This window comes from Rhinolophus ferrumequinum, chromosome 11 (genome assembly GCF_004115265.2).
Source record: "Rhinolophus ferrumequinum isolate MPI-CBG mRhiFer1 chromosome 11, mRhiFer1_v1.p, whole genome shotgun sequence".
Classification (NCBI taxonomy): Eukaryota; Metazoa; Chordata; class Mammalia; order Chiroptera; family Rhinolophidae; genus Rhinolophus; species Rhinolophus ferrumequinum.
This window is the reverse complement of record NC_046294.1, coordinates 57,205,813-57,232,535: the sequence shown is the minus strand read 5'-3', so window position 1 is coordinate 57,232,535 and position 26,723 is coordinate 57,205,813. Positions and strand designations below refer to the sequence as shown.

The 26,723-nt window shown below is 35.3% G+C and overlaps 1 protein-coding gene across 21 annotated transcripts in view; it reads left to right on the top strand.

The window, feature by feature from the left end:
• DLG2 (discs large MAGUK scaffold protein 2) overlaps window positions 1-26,723 on the top strand; it is a 1,874,701-nt gene that overhangs the window by 1,361,663 nt on the left and 486,315 nt on the right. For all 21 annotated transcript variants that reach the window (XM_033121658.1, XM_033121661.1, XM_033121660.1 and 18 more), the window contains one exon: window positions 22,044-22,180. In XM_033121658.1, coding sequence (XP_032977549.1) covers window positions 22,044-22,180 — 137 coding nt within the window. The remainder of the gene's footprint in view (window positions 1-22,043; window positions 22,181-26,723) is intronic.

Below are 26,723 nucleotides of genomic sequence, written 5' to 3'. Positions count from 1 at the left end.
TCAGTATTTTGAAGCATTTTAGTTTTCAGCACACCCTTGACAGTGTTACCTGTGGTGAGATAACTCATTGAATCTCCTAGTTTTCCCCAAGCACCATGGATATCTTCAGACAGTGTTTGTAGCAGTATAAGGAAAGAGAAAGATAATCTGTTAGCTCTTTCAATTCTCAAAACAACTTCATTTTTAAAAAAAAGCTGTCTTTTCAAGTAACAGCTTGTACTTCCACATCATGTTTCCCGTCATTGTATCATGAGCTGCCCCAACCAAAAGCAACAAGAGACTTATTTGTGATTGCTCCTTGGGGACTTGCATTAACATTTTGGTCACCACATTTGAAAAGCATCTTGTCCAATAAACTATCTTTAACTCCCAGATGTGTTTTTTAAAAGCATGTCGGGGAGCATACTTCTCACTACCCATGACCCTAAAAAACATATTCCTGATGTTTCCTGTTCAACTTGTTATTCTACTTTTTCAGTTTCTAAAATATTATGTCAACAAGGACCATCAAAAGTATTCAAAAGATACTTCTGCTTTTGCTCAGAATTCAGATGATAATGCAAAATGATGCTTCACTTACATGTCTGTTTCCTTTGGAGAAAAGGAGAATGAAGAGTAGGCTTTTCCTCTCCTGCTAACAGCTGAACTCTTTTATTTGCCTGGCCCTGTAGGGCTTTTGTTTCTGTCGCAGAGAGCTTGTTATTTTTCAAAGGCTTTTGTGTACAGCAATCCTTCCTGTGGTTCTGCTCACCCAGCACATTTTGCAAAAGTTAATGTCAAAAAGACTAAGTGATGTTGAGTTTTGGTGTGTTTTATGATGTTGTTGTCCTCTCTACAAATATTTCATAACAGAGACTTAATTCTGTTGCTAAAGAGTGGGTGCGTTGGCCATTTTGGTTGCTTGTTTGATTTTGGTGGTTTAGGATCAGAGAAAAGGATGCCCTGGATATTTTTAACAAGCTTCACTTGTGAATATTACTATTGCTTTGAAATATCCGTAATCTCACAGAAGAGCCTCCCTGGGTATAATAGTGGTGAAACTTGAAAGTATATTTCACCTGAAATTTTGCCTCTACTGTATTAAAGGTCGCCTCTTCCCTGATGTATTTGGTAAGAAGTTGTTGTATACACAGTTAAGAGCAAATCCCAAAGAGAAGAAATATATAATACATATTGATAGGTTAAAAGGTTTTAATCTAATATTTAACTTATTTCCCCAAATTGATGTTACCACGTTTCCAAGGTATCTGGATGGCAGTGATTTCTCTACCTGGAATTCCACCTGCAGATGCTGTCACAGACTCATATTTCCTAAGCAGTTGCTGCTGACAGAGAAGAACATCCTCCCATTAGCAGCTGGTTAAGGACCAGGCTGGTGGAAGTTTCAAACCTGTCAGCTCTTTCTCTTGAGAACTACTGCAGCAGCACAGCCAGGATCAGCTCTTTTGTCAAGACGAGGTTGAAACATGAACTCTTGGAGAGAAAAGATAATATCTCATAACGGACTGTAACCATTTGTGCTTTGTCAGCATGGCGAATTGGAAAAAACACAGGCATTCATGTCAGGCTAGGTTCGTTTCCTGTATGTGATTCTTATTAGTAGATATCTATAAACACAGAAATTCTCTGAGTCTTAGCAACTTCTGCTGTAAGTGGAAAATAATAATACTGATGTCAAAATGTGGTTTTCCAGGTTAAGTAAGATGATAGCAGGTGTAAAAGGGTTAGCACATAGTAGACATTCCACAAATGGCAGTTCTTATTATCTGTGTTATAGAATTAAATACTCATCTCTTACAGTCCCTCTTTCTGTTTGTCAAGTGACTCTCAATACCCATTTGCTGATTCAGAACACCTCGCTGTCCAAGGCTGACTAATTTAGGGAGGAAGTACAGAGACCCAGCTGTCTTAACGTTAGGGACACTTGATGTAGTATCCACAGTGAGAAGTCACCCTCTAATTTCCCCTGTAATTGGCTCTAGTACATTAAGGCTTTGAAAATGTAGCAAACAGAGCTGCCCACACAATCCGTTAGTGATAATAGTTATAATTTATGGTCTTTACATGCAGAAAAGCTGCCCGGAGGGAATTGAAATGGGAGACTTTATTGGAGGGGCCATGCAGATAGCAATACAAATGTCCTTGCCCATAAGGCATGAAAGACAAACACTGAGAATGAAAAAAAGAAAAATAGCCAAGCAGTACAGTTGCAGAAATAACTCTTATGACTTCAAAACATTAAAAATAAAACCACTTTCCTTATGTGCCTGTCCTTGACAGTGATTTCATCTTTTTAGTTGCCTTTCAGCTTGTTTTATTTCCGGCTGGGAGAGATAGAAGCCTGTGAATGAAGAGTACTTTTTTTTTTTCTTTTTCACACTGATATATGGAGGGTGCCAAAAAACTGTATACACATTTTAAGAAAGGAAAAAACTGTATTAAAATTGTAATACTCAATATATACCAATAACAAAAGATGAATACAAGTCATATGTATAAATTTTCTGTATATATACGTATATATATACACTTATGTATACATATGTATATATGTATATATGTGTGTGTGTATTTATATGTGTAGATTGATAGATAGATAGACAGATATAGATATATGCCAGGGTGCCAGAAAAATATATACAAGTGCACACTCTGGTCAACGTTGCTCAACCAGTAGTTCACCATAATGAGAAGTGTCTGGATGCTGATGGTAACCACTTTGAGCACCTCTTCTAATTGCAGAAGTCAAACGTGACTTGTATTCATCTTTTGTTATCGGTATATATTGAGTATTACAATTTTAATACAGTTTTCCTTTCTTAAAATGTGTATACATTTTTTGGCACCCTCTGTATATATAAAATCATGTTCTCTCTATACGCATATTTATATACAAACATGTATACAAATAAAAAGTGGTATTATTATATGTTTAACTAATATATATACACATGTACATAGTTCTTCGGTAACACATGCATTCTTTATGTGTATAAATGCAATTGGTCTTCATGCATATGTTAATAAACATAAATACTGTAATACCTAAACACATGTGATCCTCCATGTATGACTAGATTTTTGACCTTAATGTCACAAACCTCTCTGCCTTCTAGAATCACCCTTCCCCTTAATATCACAGTAAGCATTCAGGTCTTCAGCCTGCATGCCATGGGAAGTCCAGCACCCTCCTCAGCATTTCAGAAGATTGTCTCCTGGCTACCTCCAGTTTTAAAATTCTTCGGCCACCTCACCACAGGGAATTTTTCTCTGGTGCCTTTCCCCTTAATCCAGAATTTGTCATAATTTTGCCACAGCCTGTTCTCTCCCAACATTAGTTTACTAGGACTGCTGTAACAAAGTACCACAAATTGGGAGACATAAACAACAGAAATTTATTGTATCACAGTTGTGGAAGCTAGAAGTTTAAGACCAAGGTTGGCAGGGTTGATTCCTTCTGAGGACTGTGAGAGAATCTGTTCCCTGCCTCTCTCCTGGCTTTCAGTGGTTTGCTGGCAATCTTTGGCATTCCGTAGCTTACCGATATACCATGCCAGCTTATGCCTTCATCATCACAGAGTGTTCCTCCTTTGTGCACTTCTGTTTCTGTGCCCAGATTTCCCCCTTTTAAAGAGACATCATTATATTGCATTAGGGCCCACTCTGATAACCCCATCTTAACCCGGTCAACTGCAAAGTCCCGACTTCCCAATAAGGTCTTAGATACTGGTGTTAGGACTTACACGTCTTCTTGGGAGACACAATTCAACCCCTAACACTGCCTCTCTCAAAACAAACAAACAACAAACAAAAACCTCCTTACCTCTTTTGTCTCTACATCTGCCAGGAAAACATTCCAAATTTCCTGATCTTCTATTTTATAGAGAAATGTAGCTCTTTTTGTTTGTTTGTTTCATCCATCCTCAATTAGTTCATTCTTGAGTCCTATTTTGAAGCCATTAAAAGTCCACCAAGGAATTTTTCTCTAGTGAAAAGAAATCTATCATTGTCTTAACTGGAACTTTTACATTCTCCTAAAACAACCAGTTCAAACTAAAGTCATTTTTTCAGACTTTTTTTTCTTTTCTAACTTGTATATTCTCTCTACAAACACATACACACAAAGAGAATAGTGAACAATATATTGTATGTATGTTTTATCATATTATTATAAAATAAAATATGGAAAACCACACAAAATAAATGTCTAGCTTACTGACTGATGTCTTCATAATCACTCTAAGGCATGCGTCTTGTAACCACCATCTGGAACAACACTGGAACTTCGCCAATCACCAGGAGACTTTCTGTGAGCCCCACTGCAATTCTAGCTCTTTTCCTCCTAAAAGTCAATACTAGTATAATAGTCACTAATATAAAAGGCACTGATTTATATAGTAATCACATCCTTACATCTCTGTTTTTATCACCCCTTTATTTGTTTTATACATCCCTAGACACTCTATTTTAGTTTTGTCCATTGTTTTAGCTTAATGTCTTGTAAGTTGATTTTCACCTATAGAATCCCACTCCATCACTTTATTTTCCTTATAGTTTATCTCCTGAAGAACCCAAGACATTTGACTGATTGAGATTCCTAGTCCACATCTCTGATATATTCATGACATCATTCAACACGTCTCTCTCTCTCTCTCTCTCTCTCTCTCTCTCTCTCTCTCTCTCTCTCTCTCTCTTTTCTTCCTCTTTATTTTCCACAAATTGGCAGCTTGATTCAGAGGTATAATCAGACTCATGTGTGATCCCTTTGGCAAGACTATAAGTTGTTGTGCTCTTTGATAAAGATATGCTCTTTTATACTAAATGTCACTCTTTTTTAATGTTAGCAGCTATTAATGTTCATTCTTAAATATACTATTTCATTAGAGGTGAAAAATGATCATGTAATTTTATCAATTTGTTTTCATTTATTATCTGGAATTTTATGAAGAGATGCGTCTCCTCATCTATTACAGTTATAGAGTTCATGTGCAAAAGGCAGGATAAGTGATTGATTCTTTCCTATTATTTACACAGTTTACAAGATAATGAATTGGTTCCCCATCACCTTCAAAAAATGACCAATTAGTTGCATTATTATCATTTTTATTATTACTACTAGTATTATGAACTTAAGGATTTAAGTTCATAACTAAAACAAAGAAAAAAAGGCTGAAAACAATGAACAATCTCTGTGATCTATAGACAATATTACGTAGTTTAATGTCCCATAAAGAAAGGAGAGAAAATATGAATAAGAAAACAAAAAATATTGACTAAAATTTTTCCAAATTTAATAAAAAATATCAACACAGAGATCCAAAGAACTCAATAAACTCCAAACAGGACAAGTACAAACAAATAATACAGCGTCCTATAACAACAACAGAACACAGGGACACAGAGATACTGCAGAAAACCAAAGATAAATAAAAACAGCCAGAGAAAGGAAACACGTTACATACAGGAGAACCATGATAATTATTACTGACTTCTCATCACAACAATAGAGGTCAGAGGCTAATGGAATGACATTTTTAAAGCACTGAGAAAGGTAACATGTAAAAGTGCTAAAATGCATAGACTAGTGCCTGAACACATTACTATGTGTCACTAAATAAATTTTTGTTGTTGTTACCTGTATTTTCAATTCCCTTCTTTAAGGTGGAAGGGACCACTGAATTAATGTGGTGGCACTTTCCTCACTACCCAAAGAGACAATTAAAAGAGTTACTTTCTGGTAGATGACGTAATCTTCATATGAAGTACTAGACCACCAGGGGCCATGGCAGTTATTCCACTGACATTGTTCTAAAATAGCTAGTTGGTTAAATGAAACTAAAAGTGCTGAGTGAGATTAACTGTTCCTTCTATTCAAGGCATGGATTTAGAAACTCTACTTTGATTATATACATAATATGTAACATGTTTTTCAACTATTTGACCTCAGAGTGATAATTAGAAAAGGGAAATTTGGATTGATTTTTCACTTAAAAGTGTAATAAAGAACTTATTTCTAATTGTGACTAGGTTTAATTATATATGATGTGGCTTTAAAATCCTCTATGAGTGAATTATTCCTCTTTATTTCCTTTATTGGCTTATAATCCTGTGAACTTGCAGGAGAGAAGACTATGCTTTATTAAATTAATGCATTATTCAGATAAAATATTTGAGAAGGCTGTGCTTATTTACACACTTATTTACATGCATCTCTTTAAAATCCAATGGTTAGATGTCTTTGCTGCTCCTCCCAATTTGAAATTATAATTCTCTACAATACTGATTTGTCATATTAATACTTGTTTCCTCAAAATGCCATTCTCTCTCTCTCTTTTTCTCTCCTTGGAACCTTTGATAGTATGGGATGAATTCACCTGACTTCACTTGTCAAGCATTCTTTAAAGTTATTTTTTCTCTCTTCCATTTCTCTTAAAACACTTAAAGCTCTTATCACATTACCTATTGTATCATAGGTATTATTGTGTAGCCGTTTCGCTAATCTTCACCAATATACTTATAAAAAGTATTTCATGATCATTTGGAGAGTGAGGAATGTTCTAGAACAGTAATTAAACTAAATTCTTATTAAATCTTCATCTGCCCACCACTGTCCTAAATAGACCTGAATCCCAAAATTACTGAACCTATATATCCAAAAGATATGAGCTATTTGTGTCAATCATTGAAATGTAGTCGTAATTCCTGTACATTTGGAATTGTGCTACCAATGCCAGCGTAATTCCAAATATATAGACATTGTTCATTAAATTTTATATAATGTACATGAGCAAAATAACCCTGATAGAGACTCTTAGCAAGACAAAGAACTCACAACTTAGCAATGTGTATAATAACTGAAGAGGATTCACTAAGAAGGTGATATAATAGTAAAGGATTAGAACCCAGATCTTTAATTAGTCTCATTTTCTTCCATAGGAAAAACCCAATTCTAATGATGAATGACAGTAGTTTAAGAGAGTTTGGGGAAAAAAATATAAGATGATGTAAGTGACAGTGATCTCATAGTAATATGTCTGATAACTCATTTTATATTCTAGTATTTTTATCATACTTCATATATTAATAATACCTAAAGTTTATATAAGTATGTGATTTACAGTTTATAAAGAATTATCACATTTGACTCTCATTACAATCTTGAATGGGAAGACAAAGGAAATGGATAGTCTGTGAATCCTAGTACTTATCTTGTGTGGTACCTTTCATACATTATCATAATTAATTGTCACTGTGATATTATGAGATAATTATTATCCTCCTGATAAAACTGATGCTGAGAGAATAAGTAGTTACAAAGTCACACAGCTTTTAAGTGATAAAACCAGGGTTTGTGCCTTTAATCTTTCTACTACACCACATAGTGGTCATGGCATGTATTATTATATCAATGTTACATTGATATTCCTATTCTCAAACAGACCTAGTGAGAAGTGTCTTGGTCCAAAAGTCCACTTATTGTTTATCCTCTAAAATATGGCATGCCTTTTTTTTCAAGTTTTGAGCTGTAATTGACATACATCACTGTATATGTTTAAGGTACACAGCAAAATGGCTTAATTTACATGAATTGTGAAATGATTATCGCAGTAAGTTGAGTTAGCACTCAGTAACTCATATAGATCCAATAGAAAGAAAAAGAAAACAAATTTCCCTTGTGACAAGAACTCTTAGGATTTACACTTTTAACTACTTTCATGTATATTATACATCAGTGCTATCTGTAGTTATTGTGCTGTACGTTACTTAATTTTCTTATATCTGGAAGATTATACATTTTGACCACATTGCTCCAGTCCCCCTTCCCCCAACCCCCTGCCTTCCTCTGGTTACTGCCAATCTGATCTCTTTTTCTGTGAGTTTTTTGGGTTTTTATTTTTGTATTTTAGATTCCACATGTAAGTGCGATCATGAAGTCTTTGTCTTTCTCTGTCTAACTTATTTCCCTTAGCATAATGCCCTCAAGCTCTGTCCATGTTGTCACAAATGGCAGGATTTTCTCATTTATTTTAATACTGAATAATATTCTATTGTGTTCCTATATACCACAACTTCTTTATCCTTTAATCCATCAGTGGACACTTAGGTTGTTCCCATGTCTTATCAATTGTAAATAATGCTGCTGTGAACAAGGGGGTACAGATATCTTTTAGAGTTAGTATTTTTGTTTCCTTTGTGTGTGTTTCCTTTGTGTTTGTTTTCTTTGTGTATGTGGATCATAAGGTAGTTCTATTTTTAATTTATTGAAGAACCTCCATAATGGCTGCAACAATTTGCAATCCTGCCAACAGTGGACAGGGTTCCCTTTTTTCCACCAATATTTGTTATCTCTTGTTTTTTTTGGTGATGGCCATTCTATCAGGTGGGAGATGATACCTAATTGTAATTTTGATATATGCATTTCCCTAATACCTAGTGATGTTGAACATCTTTTTTTTTTTTTTTTCTAAATTGGGGAATATTAGGGAACAGTATGTTTTTTCAGGATGTCAAGTCATTGTTTTTTTCAATCTAGTTGTGGGCGTGAGGGGGGGCGCAGTTCACTGGCCCATGTGGGAATCAAACTCGTGACCTTGGTGTTATGATCATTGCATTCCAACCAATGAGCCTGCCCACCGGCAGCTCAGCTCCAAGCTCAAGCTGTTGTCTTCAATCTAGTTGTGGAGGGCACAGCTCACTGGCCCATGTGGGAATCAAACTAGCAACATTGTTGTTAAGAGCTTGTGCTCTAACCAACTGAGCCATCCCTCCGCCCAAGCATCTTTTCTAAACCTGTTGGCCATATGTATATCTTCTTTGGAAAAATGTATATTCATGTTTTTTGCTCATTTTCAATTGGATTATTTGTGGGTTTTTGCTATTGAATGGTATGAGTTCTTCATGTGTTTTGTATATTAACTCAATAGATATATGTTTTGCAAATATTTTTTCCCATTTTGTAGGTTGTTTTTTCACTTTGTCGATGGTTTCTTTTGCTATGAATAAGCTTTTTAGTTTGATATAGTCCCATTTATTCATTTATTTACTTACTTGTTTAGCTGCTTGTGCTCTAGGTGTCACATCCAAAAATTCCAAGATCCTTGAGATTTTGCCAAGACCCATGTCACAGAGCTTTTGTCCCCCCAGGTTTTCTTCTAGGAGTTTCCTGGTTTCAGGACTGACATTTAAGTCTCTAATCTATTTCAAGTTAACTTTTTTGTGAATGGTGTAAGATAGGGGTCTAGTTTCATTCTTTTATATATGAATAGCTAATTTTCCCTATATCATTTACGAAGAGGCTGTCTTTTCTTCATTGAGTGATCTTGGTTTCCTTGTCAAATATTGCTTGACTGTATATGCTTGGGTTTATTTCTGGCCTTTCAATTCTGTTCCATTAATCTATTTATCTGTTTTTATGCCAGTGCTGTACTGTTTTGATTACTATACTTTTATAGTATAGCTTGAAATCAGAAAGTGTGATGCTTCCTGCTTTGTTTTTCTTTTTCAGGATTTTTAAGCAATCCTTAAAGAGATTCAAATATATAACAGCATTTCTTTGGGAAAATTAAGCCTACTTGGGTGAAAGTATAAGATTAAAGGCACATGCCGCATGCTTTGTGCCACTGGATATATAACAGAATAAATTGTTTAAGAATTAAATGACTTGATACAAAAGATCTTTAGTTCCAATGAAACAGATTTTTTGGCAAAGCAAAGGTACCTTAGTTCCATTGCTGTATAATTGAAGATATTATCACTTATCATATGTAATGTATTAAGAAAGTCTCTGTTACTCAGTGGTTTCAAACATCTTCTATGGCATATCTGAAATTATACAACAGATAATGGTTATCCACTCCATAAATCTGAGTCAAAGTAAGTGCTACATTGTTCACCTTGCAAAAACAGGTGAACAATTGTGTAATTATCTCAATGGCATAATTCTCACTTTCTCAGGACCCATGCTGAATCCAGATTTTACAATTAGCTCTTTTACAAAGTGTCATCATAATGATCAAGTGAAATAGTTAAGCTAAAAATCTCCTGAAAATGCCCTTTTGAAATCTTTGGTGAATTATAATATGCTTATAAATGAATGTATGAATTTAGGGTTAGCTCTATAGATTCTTAGCAGATTACAAATGCCTGTTGATGTTATATTTTATATTTTAAAGTGTAGTTTTATTCATAGGCTGTGACAAACAGATAATGGGGGAGAGGAATAACCAGGAAAATCTAATATCTCAAAGTAAATCATGAAGATAGGATTTGGGGGGAAAAAAGTTTCCCCAAAATGAATTTTAATGAGTGATAACTGAATATAGTGAAGAAAAAGGCAAAAATGTGAGAACAGAAAAAAATGCTTTATCATGAAAAAAAGAACATTCAATGAATGCTATTATGAATTGTGTTCCTATTTACTTTTCTATCACTAGATTTGAGTGCTTATATCAATAGTTTCATTCTGATATAGCTTTCAATAAACTAAAGTGTGTTTACTAAAAATAAAAAATAGAACATCCTCCCAACCACAAGAATATAATTTATTTATTTAGTTAGTTATTTTTTAATAATTTATTTTTTTAAACAACAGTAAACACTATGAGCTAAATTGGGAGAGACCAAATCTGATCCTGTCATTCCCCTGCTTGAAACTTTTCAAAGGCTTCCCATTGCCACTAATATAAAGTCCAAACTCCTTAATGCAACACCTCTGGATTTTCATGAGCCTTTATTTCTCCAACTTCAGTTCTCAGTATTTCTTCCTAAGCCCATTCACTCCTTTGACCATAATGATCAAGGCTGTTTGTGCCTTTCTACAAGTTACTCCCTCCCTCTGTTTAGAACTCCTTGTTGCCTGGCTTATTCTAGCCATTCAACAGAGCTCAGCTCAGCTGTCATCATCTCCAAGAAGTTTTCTCTGACCTGCCTTTCCTCCAAAGCACTGGCTTATACTCTGTTTATTTGTCATTTCTTCTATCCTGATCATGTGCTCCTTAAGGACAGGAGCTATGTCCTGTTCATATTTATCTTTCCCAGTACTAGTGTCATGAGTTGAATTGTGTCCCCCAAAAAGGTTTTGAAGTCTTCACTCCCAGTATCGGTGAACATGACCGTAGCTGAAAATAGGGGTTTTGCTGATGATCAACTTAAGGTGAGATCATTAATATGGGCCCTAATCCAATCTAATGGGTACTGTTATAAAAAAGGGAGAGCTGGACAGAGAGACAGACACACACCCAGGGAGACCAACATGTGAAGATGAAGGCAGAGTTGAGATAATGCGTCTATAAACCCTGGAACGCCAATGATTCCAGCAAACCACCAGATGCTAGTTGAGAGGCCTAGAACAGATTTTCCTTCACAGCCCTCAGAAGAAAATGCCCCTGCTGATGCCTTGATCTGGAGGGTACTCCATAATTGTCAGACAATAAATGTCAGCTGTTTAAGTCACCCAGCTTTGTGGCACTTTATTCCAGCAGCCCTAGAAAACTAGTATAGCCTGGAGCTGAGTGTTTTTTAGTGAATGAATGAAGTAACTCACCACATTATTTTACCATCTTGAGCTCTGTCTTGCACTGTTCATTAAAGCATGCTTATGGGAACAAGATTCAGTGATCTATATTTAATTCATGGATTAGATTGTGATAAATGGGACAATACAAGAAAACATAACAGTTATCGCTATATATGCCCCCAATCAGGGAGCACAAAAATACACAAAGCAACTACTAACAGAACTAAGGGGAGAAATGTACCAAAACACAATTATTGTAGGGGACCTAAATACATCATTGACAGCTATGGATAGATCATCTAAACAGAAACTAAGTAAGGAAATATCAGCCCTAAATGACACATTAGATGAAATGGACATAATTGACATTTATAGAGCACTTCATCCTGAAACATCAGACTATATATTCTTTTCTAGTGTACATGGAACATGCTCAAGGATAGACCATATTTTGGGATATAAAACTAACCTCAACAAATTTAAGAAGATTGAAATCATACCAAGCATATTCTCTGATCACAAGGCTTTGAAATTGGATATCAACTGCAAAAAGAAAGCAGGGCAAACCACAAATACATGGAGATTAAACAACATACTTTTAAAGAACAGCTGAGTCAAAGAAGAAATGAGAGGAGAGATCAAAAGATACATGGAAACAAATAAGAATGAAAATACATCCAATCAAAATTATTGGGATGCAGCAAAAGCAGTAATAAGAGGGAAATTTATATGATTACAGGCCTATCTCAACAAACAAGAAAAATCCTAGGAAAGAAAAAAGCTAGCAGTGATCTTTATTGAGTGCATTAATTAAATTAAAAAATTAGTTTTGGAGTATCTACTTTGTTCATAATATAAATAAAAGCATTATTATTCCTTTAAAGCAGTCAGCTAAGTACACATACATTTCTATCAATGTGGAATGCTTGACATTTAAAAGTATGCCTATGTCATGAAGTTATTTGGCTTTGAACAAATCAATCATTAATTCATTCTGCAAATGTTGTTGAACAATTACTGTATGTCAGCACTGTGCTTAACATGGTCAATTTTATGAAACCCATACTTTCTAGGATCATGTAATTTAGTTGAAGTGAGAAGATAAATGCACATAAAAGATTAATTTGTAGAGTGATTTAATTTATTTACAATTTCTATGCTTATACCCAGACTGCTGAGAATTGCTGAAGAAAAAAATATTACTAGAATAGTAATAGCCACTAAACCCTAACTAGACAGTCAAAAATTCCTTGCAGCTTTTCTGCATTTCAATAATCAATTATCTCTTCCATTTTCCCTAATAGCTACTTAAAAACTTCTGTACTTTCTTCAAATCTGTGACCTCACTATTATCCTTATTCTTGCCTGCGGATGACACTTTCTTGTTAGTAGAGTAAATTGAAGAAGAGAACTCCTCTAGTGTCCTGCCATCAAACCTATATTCTTAACCTTTTTCTACACCGTCCTTTTCTGCTGCCCTCCTAACTCCATTCATTCATTTATGCCAAAATATTTATTGAGCACAGCATCAGGAACTAAGTGTACATTGATGGGTACAAGAGATGTGGTTCATCTCTGCACGGAACCTGCATTCTGCCTAAGAAGACGTACTGCTTTCACCTGAAGTATTTTCAGTTTCTCAAATAATCCATGTCATCTCTCAACTCTGAGTCTTTGAATACATGTTTCGCTCTTCAGGGATGTTCTTTCCTCATTCCCTTCTTTTTCCTGGATCACTTTCATCTTCCAGGTCTGTTTGGCTATCAGGACCTACAGTTAGCCTTCTGTGACACCCCACCCCCACCCAAGAGAGGCCACCCGCCTATGGACTCCCAAAGACCCTGCTCCTCTCGTATCAACATTTACCACACTGGGTTTTTATTGCCTCTTCATTTGTCTTACCCTCCACTAGAAAAGAACCATAGATCTCTAATTCACGGATATAACCACAATGTGTAGGCCAGTTCTTGGCACACAGTAGTCATCAGTAAGTGTTTGTTGAATGAGTTAACTCATTCTATTGAAACAGAATTGAAAAGGCTGATACACATAATTGGTTCTCCTGGAGTTCAACTTGGAAATGAACCACCATAGTAGTTTCGAGTTGGCAAAAACTAGAGTGATCTTGAAAATGAAAGTGGTGAAGGCATAGGCATCGCAATATAAAAATCACCACAGCAAGATCAGCTTGCTGGAGGAAGCTTAGTAGAGGCAAAGTAAGGAATAGTGAATGGAGGTTGTGAAGAATCCCTGTAGAAAATGAACAGGAATGGACCATTCAAGTAATAGAGCAACATAGCGAATATAGTATTATAGGTGGTAAAAGAAGCTGGAATATATTTGCAGAATGGATTGGGGAGAATCAGGCAGGGAAAACCTGAAATCAGGTAATACAAATCATGAGCCGTTTACAATAAAACAGGCATGACTGGATAAGCACTTGATTTAGTGAAGTGGCAGTGGAGAGCAGTAATATAATTACATGTAAATATATACACTGATAAAACATAACAACCGCTATATTATACTATATTACAATATCATCTAGCAACTCTCTGCCAACTATTGTAATAAGCCCTGGGATTCAGTGATGTATGAGTGCAATGCCAAACTTGAAGTGCTTACAATTTAATCAGAAATATTAATCTAATTGCAGATAAGCAGATCTAAAACAGATAAGACAGGAAAGGAAGCCAGTCTTGAAGGGATGTTTATGAGTACATTCTTTCAAGCTTGTGAGTTTAGGTGACAAATCAAGCCCAAGAGAGTGTTGGAGTTACCAGAAGTTTGGGCACTTACCAACAGAGCGATGGTAACTGAAACGATAAACATGGATTCTCCGAAAGAAAGAGATTATGAAGAGAAAAGGATTCAATGGAGTGTGCCTTGGAGAATAACTATTATTCTAGAGAAGCGGTCATCAAATTTAGCATGCATCCCCAGAGTTTCTGATTCTGGATTGTCTGTCATGGGCCCCAAAATTTGCGTTTGTAATAAGCTTCCATATGACGCTAACGCTGCTGGGGTACAGACCACATTCTGAGAACCACTGTTGTAGAGCAATAAAATAAAGATAAATGAAACGGAGACGTAGTAAGAGAAATAAGAGAATGATCAGGGCAGTGTACTCTTAGGAGGGTAGGAATGTAATGCCGAAAGAGCAAAGACCCCTAGAAATTTTCAGGCATTTTGGAGGAAAACTCTGGTTGACTGGCTGGGCTTCTTGCTTGGTGGAACTGGTTTGTAGTTACCTCCATTCTAGGAAAGAGTGACATAAATATATAATAAATATAAATATATAATAAATATATATAAATGTATAATAAATATAAATACATAATATATATAAAATATGCATACATACATATATATATATATATTTATCAATGAAATTAGAATGAAAGAGCTATATATATGTACAACCACTCAGACCATAAGAATTAGTTAGATACTGTATTAGTTTCCTGGAGCTGCCATAACAAATGACCTCAAACTGTGTGGCTTCAAACAACAGAAATTTCTTCTACAGTTCTGGAGCCTGGAAGCCTGTGATCTAGGTGTCAGCAAGATTGGTTCCTTCTGGGGAATTCTGAAGCAGAGTTTGTTTCATGTCTCTCTCTTAGATGTTGGCAGTTTCTGGAAATCCTTGGTATTCCTTGGTTTGTAGATGTATCACCCCAATCTCTGCCTTGGCTGTCACAGGCATTCTTCCTTGTGTGTCTGTGTTTCTGTGTCTAAAGGTCCTCTTCTTCCAAGTCACCAGTCATTGGATTAGGGCCTACACTAACGCAGCAGAACCTCATCTTAAATTGATGACATCTACAAAGACCCTGTTTCCAAGTAAGATCATATTCACGGGTCTTAGGACTTCAGCATGTCTTCTGAAGGGGCGTAATTCAAACCATAACAGATGCCATGTGAATAGATTGTGGTACATGGAACAAGATGGATGAGACTGAGGAGAGTGTGTGTGATAAGGAAACAGAGTTAGTAACTATAGGTCCCTGTTTAAAAGCTTCAGCTCTTCACAGTGAGGAGACTGTGGCAAGTTCAAGAGAAGATCTTTACAGGATAGGACAGAGGCACGGTCAAAGCCAGAAGGTCAGAAAAGCATGGATGGTAGGAGACAAAATATTGTAGTGGGGGGAAAAACGAATAATGAGTGGAGTCTTTGAGTGGAGGGGAAGATTTAGGTTTGGAAAAGAGGAATGGTGCTTCTTCCTTTAGACAAAGGGAAAGCAGAAGGTATATGTATAAACTCGGGGACTTTTCACAGTAAAATAGGAGGCATTAAAGTGATTTGCTAAAAGTGTGAGTGGGCATTATGAGGTACATAGAGAAAAGTTTGGAACGTTGGCTGTGGTCAATTAATTGGGTGACCTGTGACACAGACCTTCCTTAAGCAGGATTGAGTGTACTTAGCCAGTACCTTGGGAATTTTAAACAGACCACTTCTGTTAACCCCAAACTGTCTTTTGAACCCAGGGGAAATCCAGAAAGTAAGAAAATAATGTTTGGGCTCTTAATAAACCACACCTACAGTGCCAATGAGATTACTTAGTCTCTCAAATGACAATGAAAAGTGCATTTCTGGTATTGATTTAAGCTAAGTTTTTTTTTGTAAATGGGAAGAGATGTGAAGAAGTCTGTTATCTGTATAGCCCAGACCCACAGGTACAGTTTTTTATTTTGTCTTTAACTGAAATGCATGCACATTCAGAAGTTAAGTTGTCTGTATGGGTGTGTGTTTTCGAAGAGAGGGCCAGTCGAGATGGATTCTGTTTCCTTTAATAAAACCATGTAGTCAAAGGGTACAGCATACCACTGGTGTTTTCTATAAAACAGTAAGCACCTTCCTTAGCAGAGCCTATATAAACTCTGATAGAAGCAATCTGCGTCATAATACTGAACTGTTTGGAGAAGCTCCAAAAGTGCTCTCCTAATCAAGTCACATAAAATAAAGTTAAACCAAGTCATTGAATGGTTATAAGCCATCATAGGGTTTCGTTTTCTACACCCACAAGGATTATATGGGTACACTGTAATCATATGACTCTTTTAAGCATTTGAGTTTTTATTCTGAGCCTCTCAACCACAGTAACAGTCTATGTTGCCAAGACTTCTGCTTTCAGCCCCCCACTTCTCACTGACACCTCCTCCTCAGCGTAGGCAGGCAACAAGGGGAAAGGGTGAACTGTGTTCCCATGTTCTTTTTTTTTAATAGGGTGAGGTAGAGATTTAGGAGGAAAAGGGTAAATTGAAGGTTTTAACAAGGCTCAGACATTCCTTTCGCTATGTGTGTATCTCCTGTGTTAAGGTGAGGAATTGCATTCTGGGGACATGCAAGAAATATGGAAAGAGAAGCCCACCTTTTTATTCAATAGATAGATGTACACCTGAAATTCTGTTTGCACATCACACAGATCACTTTTAAATTTCTTGAAAAGAAATAGGTGTTTAAATTCCACATGCTTTCTTCCCCTTTTCTAGAGGACTGAAATATGCACGGATTTTACTCCCTTCTGTGATGTGTAATGTAACACTTATATTTTTCTGTGTCCACTTTGTTTATTACTGGCACACACATAGACACGTCTACTATTATTCTTAATTCAGTGTTTTTGGTGAGACCTACCAAGTCTTTTCATTGAGTTTATTTTATAATTGATTACTCTGCCATCACATGAGGATCCAGGGCTATTTCTTCATCATGGACACTTCTTTTCAAAACAATTCTCATTTATCTAAATTAGTTACTTCCCCCAAATCAGTGTTTTTGCTATTTTCATTGTTCCTTACTCAAATCTTTATGAGTATTATTGTATTTATCCTGTTAGGGACCACTCTAACTTATCTCCTCATAAATACATATTTTGAGTATATGCCAGGCATCTGTGTCTCAATATCCCGCCCAGTAGAGCTGGGATTTTATTTGCATTGTGGAACCTAAGTCAGGGCAGCTGATTCTTTAGTCATTTAGTCAGTCTGGAATCCAGAGGATGTGTTGGTTTGAAAGGTGCATGCTCTTTTATCAATTCTAACTTAGCCTTCAAGACGCAGCCCCAAAGATAAACCTTTTGTTGATTCGCCTGTTCCTCTAAGTCAGTCATGCACCCCTCTGGGCTCACTTAACACTAGAACGATTATACAAGTCATCCCATTCAGTGAAATCATGTCAAGGTGTTTAGGTATCTGTTTTTCAAAACAACTCAAGAGCTTACTGAGAGCAGAGAATTTTTATTTATCAAGCATCAGTTATATGCCAATTACTATAGAACATAAATATACTTATTCTCTCATTGTCGATGAGGAGTTTTACACAGTTAGTGGATGAAAGAATCAGGATGCAAAGCTGGCTGTGTTGTGGCCCAGTCAGAGTTCACCTGAGGCAGTGTAATATCGTATACAGTTATCAAATCCAACTGCAGGACTCATTTTTCAGCTATGCCGCCCTCATTAACGCCACCAGCTTCATCTTTAAGGGGGGTCTTTCTCAGAGAAATGTGACTTTTCTTGTCCTCTTATATTTGTTCATTTTTTTTAATTTTTTTATTTAGTACATATTTAGTAGTTCGCTACAATAGTCCCCCCTTATGACACGGGCTATGTCCCAAGACCCTCAGTGTATGCCTGAAGCTGGATAGTATCAAACCCTGTATATACTATGTTTTTTTTAATATACATACATACATACTTATGATAAAGTTTAATTTATGAATTCAGCACAGTAAGAAATTGACAATAAGACCTAATAACAAAATAGAACAATTATAACAATATACTGTAATAAAAGTTATGTGAATGTGGTCTATCTCGCTGATATCTTATTGTACTATATGTACAGCATGGATACACTGGACAAAAGGAAGATTTATGTCCCAGGTTGGATGGAGCAGGACAGTGTGAGATTTCATCATGCAATTAAGAATGGTGTGCAATTTAAAACTTATGAATTGTTTATTTCTGGAATTTTTCATTTGATATTTCAGATGCTGGTTGACCATGGATAATTGAAACCATGGAAAGCAAAACCATGAATAATGGGTACTACTATATATAACTGGCCTTGTTCTATTGCATAGCATAAAAGCAAGAAAAATCTCTGTAATCGTGAGGTTTATATTTTCACCAAGAAGATAAACAAAAGAATAAATTAAATACATACATGATTTAGATAGTATATTACAAGGTAACAAATGCTAAGGGAAAATGAAAAGTAAAGCAGGATAACAAAATGGGGTGTATGGTTAGGGGACAGTATTAAATAGGGAGATTAGAGTAATTGAAATTTGAACAAAGCTCTGAAGGAAGTGTATTCCAGGTAAAAGGAAGAGCTAGAGCAAATACCCTAAGGTATTCCAGAATTACCAAGTCTGCGAGTGCATCTACAGTGGGATGGAGGAGGGGAATATTAACGAATGAGGGGAGAGAATGGCTCTATATTTTAGACAGCCTGCCCTGCTTTAACAGAGTACATACAAAGGACACCCAGTGCCTCCAAACTGATATTTAAGATTTCCTCTTTTTGCTCGGGTCCTAACCCACATTTGTCTTCATAGCGGAGTCCTCCAAGAATCCCTGGAATCGCCTGAATTTAGAACATTGTTTCAGCTAGGTTCAACAACCACACTCACTCATAAGAACCTACCCATGGATCATTATTTCTATACTGTTTCTTGTCAATCCATTGTTTTACGTTATATTGACCAGAGTTGATAGCAACAATGCTTAGGGCGTACTCGGGATGTTTGTTAAATGAACAGATATACCGTGTTTCCCCGAAAATAAGACCTAGCTGGGCAATCAGCTCTAATGCATTTTTTGAAGCAAAAATTAGTATAAGACCTGGTATATATTATATTATATTACATTATATTATATTATGTTATATTATGTTATTATATTATATTGTATTGTATTATATTATATTATATTATATTATATTATATTAGACCCAGTCTTATAATAAAATAAGACTGGGTCTTATGTTAATTTTTGCTCCAAAAGACGCATTAGAGTTAATTGTCTGGCTAAGTCTTATTTTCGGGGAAACACGGTATGAATGAGTTAGTGAATGTATGAATAAATGAATGATTCAATCTTATAACACAGATGGATATTACCACCTGTAAATAAACTTGTATTCTGGATATAGACATAAGTTACACATTTATGTATGTTGAATTAAATATCTGGAATACGGTTGACTGTTGATTAAATGTTGACTATTTATAAATGTATTCATGTTCCATCCAAGTAAGAGAAATCATGGAGATTTTTCAGTTCTGTACATTCAGCGCCATTCTCTGGATCTTACTAGAAATACTTTGCTTCACCTTGAGCAGCATTAAAAAGAATTACTGAAACCTAATCTCAGGGGAAAAAAAAGTCATTTCCTCTTTAGTGATATATTGGTGTGCACATCATCCATAGTGATTTCATTATCTGGGTACAATCTTTTACTTGAAATGTCAACTACATAGTTATTCCCTTTGTTGGACTTAACCTTGTTTACGGTGGTAATTTGTTTCCTTAGCTCTTCTGTAACTCAGACTGTGGCATTTACTGTGGACATAGTAGATGTAAATCTGAGTCCCTAGATTTGTTCTAACCTTTTCTTTCCACAGTTTGGAATGACTTCTGTACTATTATAAACATAGTAGATTGATCCTAGCAAATGGCTCTGAAACATTGGTAAATTTAAATTTAAATTCCTCTGTAATCATATATATTAGGTTGGTGCAAAAGTAATTGCGGTTTTTCCAATTATTTTTAACTTTTTAAACCGCAATTACTTTTGCACCGACCTAATACAGATGAAGTAATAGTTTTAAAAAAACATGAGTTAATATGTATTCTAAATTTCATAGGAAAAGCCACTTGGGAACATTTTATTTACTTTTGGTCATTCTTTGCTTGATAGATAAACATTTTTTTTTAATCTGAGGCAAACAAATACATGTCTAGATCTATGGAAGCCAAAGCATCAATAAAGAATAATTATCTACTTTAGTAGGAAATTAGATAACACTTATTTTAATTACCTTATCAATTTAAATCCATTTTCCATTTATTTTTAACAACTATTATAGTTAATTTAACAAAAAAAATCATTTCACATGAAATTTTAGGGGTGTTGCTTTATAATTTACTATGCCATTATTTTTCCATTAACTAATTATCTGTGCCATCTTAAGAGCATGTAGCCCTATTTATTTACTCAATTAAAAAATAGTGAAATAGAATATTTTTAAGTGGTTTTCATTACTGTTGTATAAAGTGCCAAAGTGATGTTTATGATCATTCCATCATAAAACCGGTATGTGGGTTTCCTTTTAATTAAGTGATTAGGTGTGTGATTTAAAATAAAAATTTTTCTTAAGCCAACTAAGTTACAGAAATTTTCTGTTTTTAGTAACAAAAGCATTTGATTTGTATCTATCTTTCTAATTTCCACATTAATTATTATTAGTTTAAAATATAATGAAAATATATGCTACAAGTATTATACTGGACATATAGTTAATCAGACTCATGTTCTTAAAAGGATTTTTTATTCTTATACCTTTAAAGAGTCTAATGGTCATTCATTAAAATGGCTTCATAATGATTTTGAGTAACTCTATTCTTGTTTTCATTGCATAGTTTTATATAAGTAAAAGTTTTGTAAACCATAGTACAGTAAAATTCGTCTCTCAAAATAGAATATTACCATTTCAAATGAATTGATATTCTGTGGTTTGTTATAAAAATAATCAAATCAAAGTACATACTCTATTTCTTTATTCTTTGGGAAGTGTATAGGGATAATTCATTTTTTATGTGTGACTAGCCTATCAGTTAATAACAGTAAGTGCCAGGAAGTGGGAAAATATGACAAGATGGCCAGAGAAGAAAACAGAAAGGGCAAACATCTCGCTTCTTTTCCTTATTGTCTCTCTGAAATTATGACTTGAATGCCCAATGTGTCTTCCTCGTGGCTCTTATCTCAGAATTTGTAGAAGTTTCTAACAGCTTTACTTTTTCATCCTGAAATTCATCCTGAAATGTCAAGAGTATCTAGGTCTCTACCCAAATGACTGGCAATACTTCTGTTCTCTATGCTAGGGTAGCAACAATGAAGATGAACCCACAGACCCAACGTGAGCAGGAATGTGCATGTGTTTTGCCTGCCTCACCTACTACAATCCTTCCACAGCCTGTTTTGACTGGTGGCTGTTCTGGCTAGTCACCCATTAAGAGCTCATTAGCTAGGGAACAACAATTAGGTGTACAGTCACGAAAAAGAATGAAACGAATGTCCTCGTGGGATTGACTTCAAGAGCTTTGCCTCATTGGCATTAATCACCAAGCCTTCAAATATTTAAAGAAGAGCAAAATCAATTGGGGTGGAATCATTACTGTTGTGTATTAATGTTGTACTAAATTGAGGATTAATTTTCTTCGACTGGTGAACTGTGGCTAATTGCATTGTCTTAGAAAACAAACAAAAACCTAGGTGTTTCTTTTTTCTGTTTCTCCCCCGTAGGTTTAGGCTTCAGTATTGCAGGAGGTGTGGGGAACCAACACATTCCCGGAGACAACAGCATTTATGTAACTAAAATTATCGATGGAGGAGCTGCACAAAAGGACGGGAGGTTGCAAGTAGGAGACAGACTACTAATGGTGAGTGTGACTCACACAGAACTATGTGGACATTTATGAAGCTCTTGTTTCGCAGAGGATGACTGTCTTAGTCGATTCAGGCTGCCATAACAAAATACCGTAGACGAGGTGGCCTCCACAGCAGAAGTATTATTTTCTCACAGTCCTGGATGCTGGGAAGTTCAAGATGAAGGTCTGGCCCATTCGGATTCTGGGGAGGTCTCTCTTCCTGGCTTTTAAGCAACTGTCTTCTTTCTGTGTCTTCACACGGCCTTTCTGCTGTGCTTGTGCTGAGAGAGAAAGCTCTCTTCTTTCTCTTTTTATAAGACCCCCAGTCCTATTTGATTACAGCTCCACCCTTCACTCATTTAATTAATAACCTTAATTAACTCCTACATACACTATCTCCAAATACAGTGATATTGGGGTCAGAACTTAAATACTATATAAATTTGTGGGGAGGAGGCAAAATTTAGTCCATAGCAGTGACCATGGGCAGAAATAGAAAAGAAGGGAGAACAGATTTTCTTGGTTAGAGATCTCAAAAGTACATGCACCATTGCATCTGATCTGTTGATATTTTAAAAACAGAAATCTAAATTATCACCAGTTTTCATAGACACACGAAACACAGAGATTATATGTTGTTCTTCCGATGTAATCCATCTCCTATTAGCCAGAGAGACTGCTAAAGCCAGACTGCTAGAGAGGAGGGCTTTGCATAACGAAGGGAACAACGCTACCTGGTTTATTGATACGTACTTTTCTATGTCTCTTGGTGGTCCTTTGTTCAACCAGTGTAGACACAATCCCTAACTTCCAAGAATTCATAATCTGCGTTCTGATACATGTGTAGATGGCTCCTTTCCTCCTCTCCCCTCAGACAGAATTTCAGCTATTTTATTTCCCAGCTGCCCACATGCTTCAGGAGCCCTGGAAATGATTGACACCAACACATGGCCACCCTTTCTGAGCCATGGAGTTATATGATAAACTAGGGCAAAATAAGGCAATTATAAGCAGTAAAACACTTGGGATTACACTTAATACAACTGCTTCGTCTCCATTACTGTTTTATACCAAATCTACAGGATGATAATCAAATAGTGAAAATTAATAGAAGATAGCTCTCTAGTAAGATATCTAGGCATATGGCTGCCCTTATAAAATAGAGCCTCTAAACTATGTCTGCAAAGAGGCACTGTTTCCAACGTTTTCATGAGAGGTGTTTGGGAAGGATCAGTCTATATGGTCTCAACAGATGCTAATTTCTAGGACACGTGCAAGTTTTGTAGGTTGAACCTCAAAGTACGTTGTGCCCCCTTCCCTGCTCTAGACAGCTAGTCTTTAGTCCCACTAGTCTATTTTCATAGTTGTCAATGATCTTTGTGTAGAATTATCTGGGTAAGAACTTTATAATAGTCTTGATTACTAACATTTATCTGGCATTTACTATTTTCCATGTACTTTTGAAAGTGCTTTTCTGTAATGTAACATATATTTCTCACAATGGCCTATTTTGTGTAAGCAAAAGGAAACTAAGGAATAGAGAAATTTACTAACTTGGCCCTTGTCATATAGTTAACAGTGGAGAGAACTGGGTTTCAAATGCAGGCAATCTGGCTCTCCATGCTTGTAACCATTAAGCATGGTCTTTGTTTGCATTTGTTTCCTAGAATTTGTCAGACCATTGTTTCCTTCCTTCCTTTAGTTATCCTTCAGTGATTCATTAATTCCTTTATTTAACAAGTAACATGTTGAGCACCTACCATGTCCCAGGCAATAGCCACTACTCAGGAAGGAACTCTATCAGTGGAAAATGTATGGTCAAACTGGATGGGCAAAAATGTGGCATAATGATTTCAGTCAGAGTTGCAACTACGAGATTTTGGCTTCTTTACTGCCTAAAGTCACTACCATGTTATGTTCTTTTTTTAACCACTTTATTGAGGTGTGGTTGACATGTCAGAAACTATACATACTGAATGTATACAACTCCGTGAGTTTGGGGATAAGTATACATCCATGAAGCCATTACCACCGTTACAACCATAATATATACATTACCTCCCTAAGTTTCCTCCCACCCCTATTATTGTTATTTGTGTGTATATGCTAATAACACTTAACATAAGATCTACCTTCTTGGTAAATTTTAAGTATTTAATACAGTACCATTAGGAATAGGCACTATGTTGTATAACAGCGCTACCACATTTTCATTCTTAAAATATTTTGGATTATTTTTTGTTTGCTTACTCTTTTTTGTTTGTTTTTGTTTTTTTGAACTTTTGGGGTTTTTTTGTCTTTCATGTAAAAGTTGGGTCTTATGAAGTTATGTCTTCTAAACCAGAAAACTGTTTGGGGGTAAAGACCTACCAAGTTCATTTCAAGAATATAAACTTTATTGTTTATTGACTTAGGAATAAAATAAACTGAGCTATCCATCTTCTACATAGTGCTAAATTGAAATAAAGAGGACAGTTTCATGCTAAAGTAATGATTTAAAGATAGTGACTGATTTGATCTTTGACTCCTTCTGTAAGAGTTTGGTTGTAGGCAACTCTTCTGGTATTTCTTCAACTGTTGCTATTGTAACATATTAGGTGTTGTGTGCCAATTTCTTCAGGTTCTGTTTAAATTTCTAGTTTTATTTTCAAATTCTTTTAAAAAAAACTCAAAGTCTAAATTCTGTGAAATGATTTTTCAGGCATTATGCTATTTTTTATTACCATTTTCTTGATATTCATTATAAATATAATGGTTTCAAAAATAGCTGTGACATAATCCTTAACTATTTTGAGTTTTAGAGTATAGTTTAAAAAAAAAAATGAACCTTCAACAATAATAGGTCTTTCCTCTCTTATGTAAGGAAAACATAATTAGTACTTCCAAGGCAACTGCAGGCTGAATTTGGAAATGAAAGAAAGTGATTCATTTTATAACATTCTGAAAGAAAAATGACCCTGAAGAAAAAAAAAAATAAGGAAATAAAAAGTATCATGGAGGCCACTACAAAAGACTAATTCTCGTACTTCACCTCAAAAATATTTATTAATGCCCTCCTGTTATTTCTTTCCACCTCCTCCTCCCTTTACTACCTTATTACATTCATGTCTTCTTTCTCTTCTTTCTTTTCTATTCTCCTCCCCCAAAGGAAGTACAAACAATTTAGATTCTGTGATTTACCACCTGTATGTATCACACTATATTTTTCTCTAAATAGCTATTCTTCTTTCTAAATCAGTTTGCACAATTCCCTTCTCTCATTTCTGAGGAAAAATTCTCCCCATATATTCATAGTTCTATAAGTAAACTGGTCTAAGATAAAATTTCTTTAAGCTAGATCACTAAACTTCAGGAAGTTTCCCATCATCTGCCCTGCAGTGACAGAATTTTTTTGTTTTTTTCCGGAGTCTTAGTAATAACCCTTTCAAGTTTCTCAACTAAAATAAATACAATATTGGACACCACCTGAATCACACCATATACTATATGGGTACTATTTTTTTCCATATTTCTTATATCTCAGAACTGAAAAATTTCCATCTTAGATATAATCTTATTCCAACTCACATTTGATACATCAGAATCCCCCAGAAAAGTAGGAAGTAGTCTTTCACTGCTGGCTAGAAAACTCTAAGGATGAGGATTTAATGTCTCTTCTAAGCTGTCCATTAGATAGTAACCATCATTAGCAATCTTTTCCTTAAAATTACATCAAAATATATTTCTCTATATATTTCTTTCTTTCTTTATAACTCTGTCCCTTGGAAAAGTGAATACTAATTCCTCTCCCACGTTTATTTGAAAAGTTATGCCCTGCCTTTCTCCACTTCTTAGTCTTTTAAAATGTTTCACACATTTTCTCTCACTCTTACAGTAAATTTTACCATAATCCATTTATCTTCTATAAATAGATTACCCTTTTAACAAAACTGTTTTTGATTTCTTAGAATGTTATTCTCCATCTGACCTTTACATTTATTCTACTATAAGGACAAATTATCCAGTCTGTCACCTTTGGAATAGGCCTCTTAGTATTCCAAATAAGATGATTTTGTCAGAACTCTCTGATGTTTCATGGGTTACACAGATGTATAGCATATGTTCTTTTTATCAAAATAATAATTTAAAAATATTTAAATAAGTAATTTAAAAAATTTTTCCTGCTACTTGGAATTTATCATTCACTAGAATTTTGTTCTTTTTGTTGTCAAATGACAATGACATCTCACTTTTTTGGATGGTACCAGTAGCTTAATGTTGTAATTTCAGACTGAATAGGTTACCTTTTGGCCCTGAACTTCATGGGAGAGATGGTCAGAAGCTAATAGTATTGATCATTTTCAAATCCTTTCCTATATATTTACACACTGGTTTTATTAAGCCCTACCAAGGAGATACACAGAGCCACATATTACAGAAATGTGATGTTCTTCATCTTTTTCTATGACACCAGAAACTTTGAATCCAAAGTCATCTGATTGTCTTCTCTACAGGGATAACATATAAGGAGCTGTTAATTGTCAAAGCCCCTTGGGACTTGGTGATTTTAAACTTT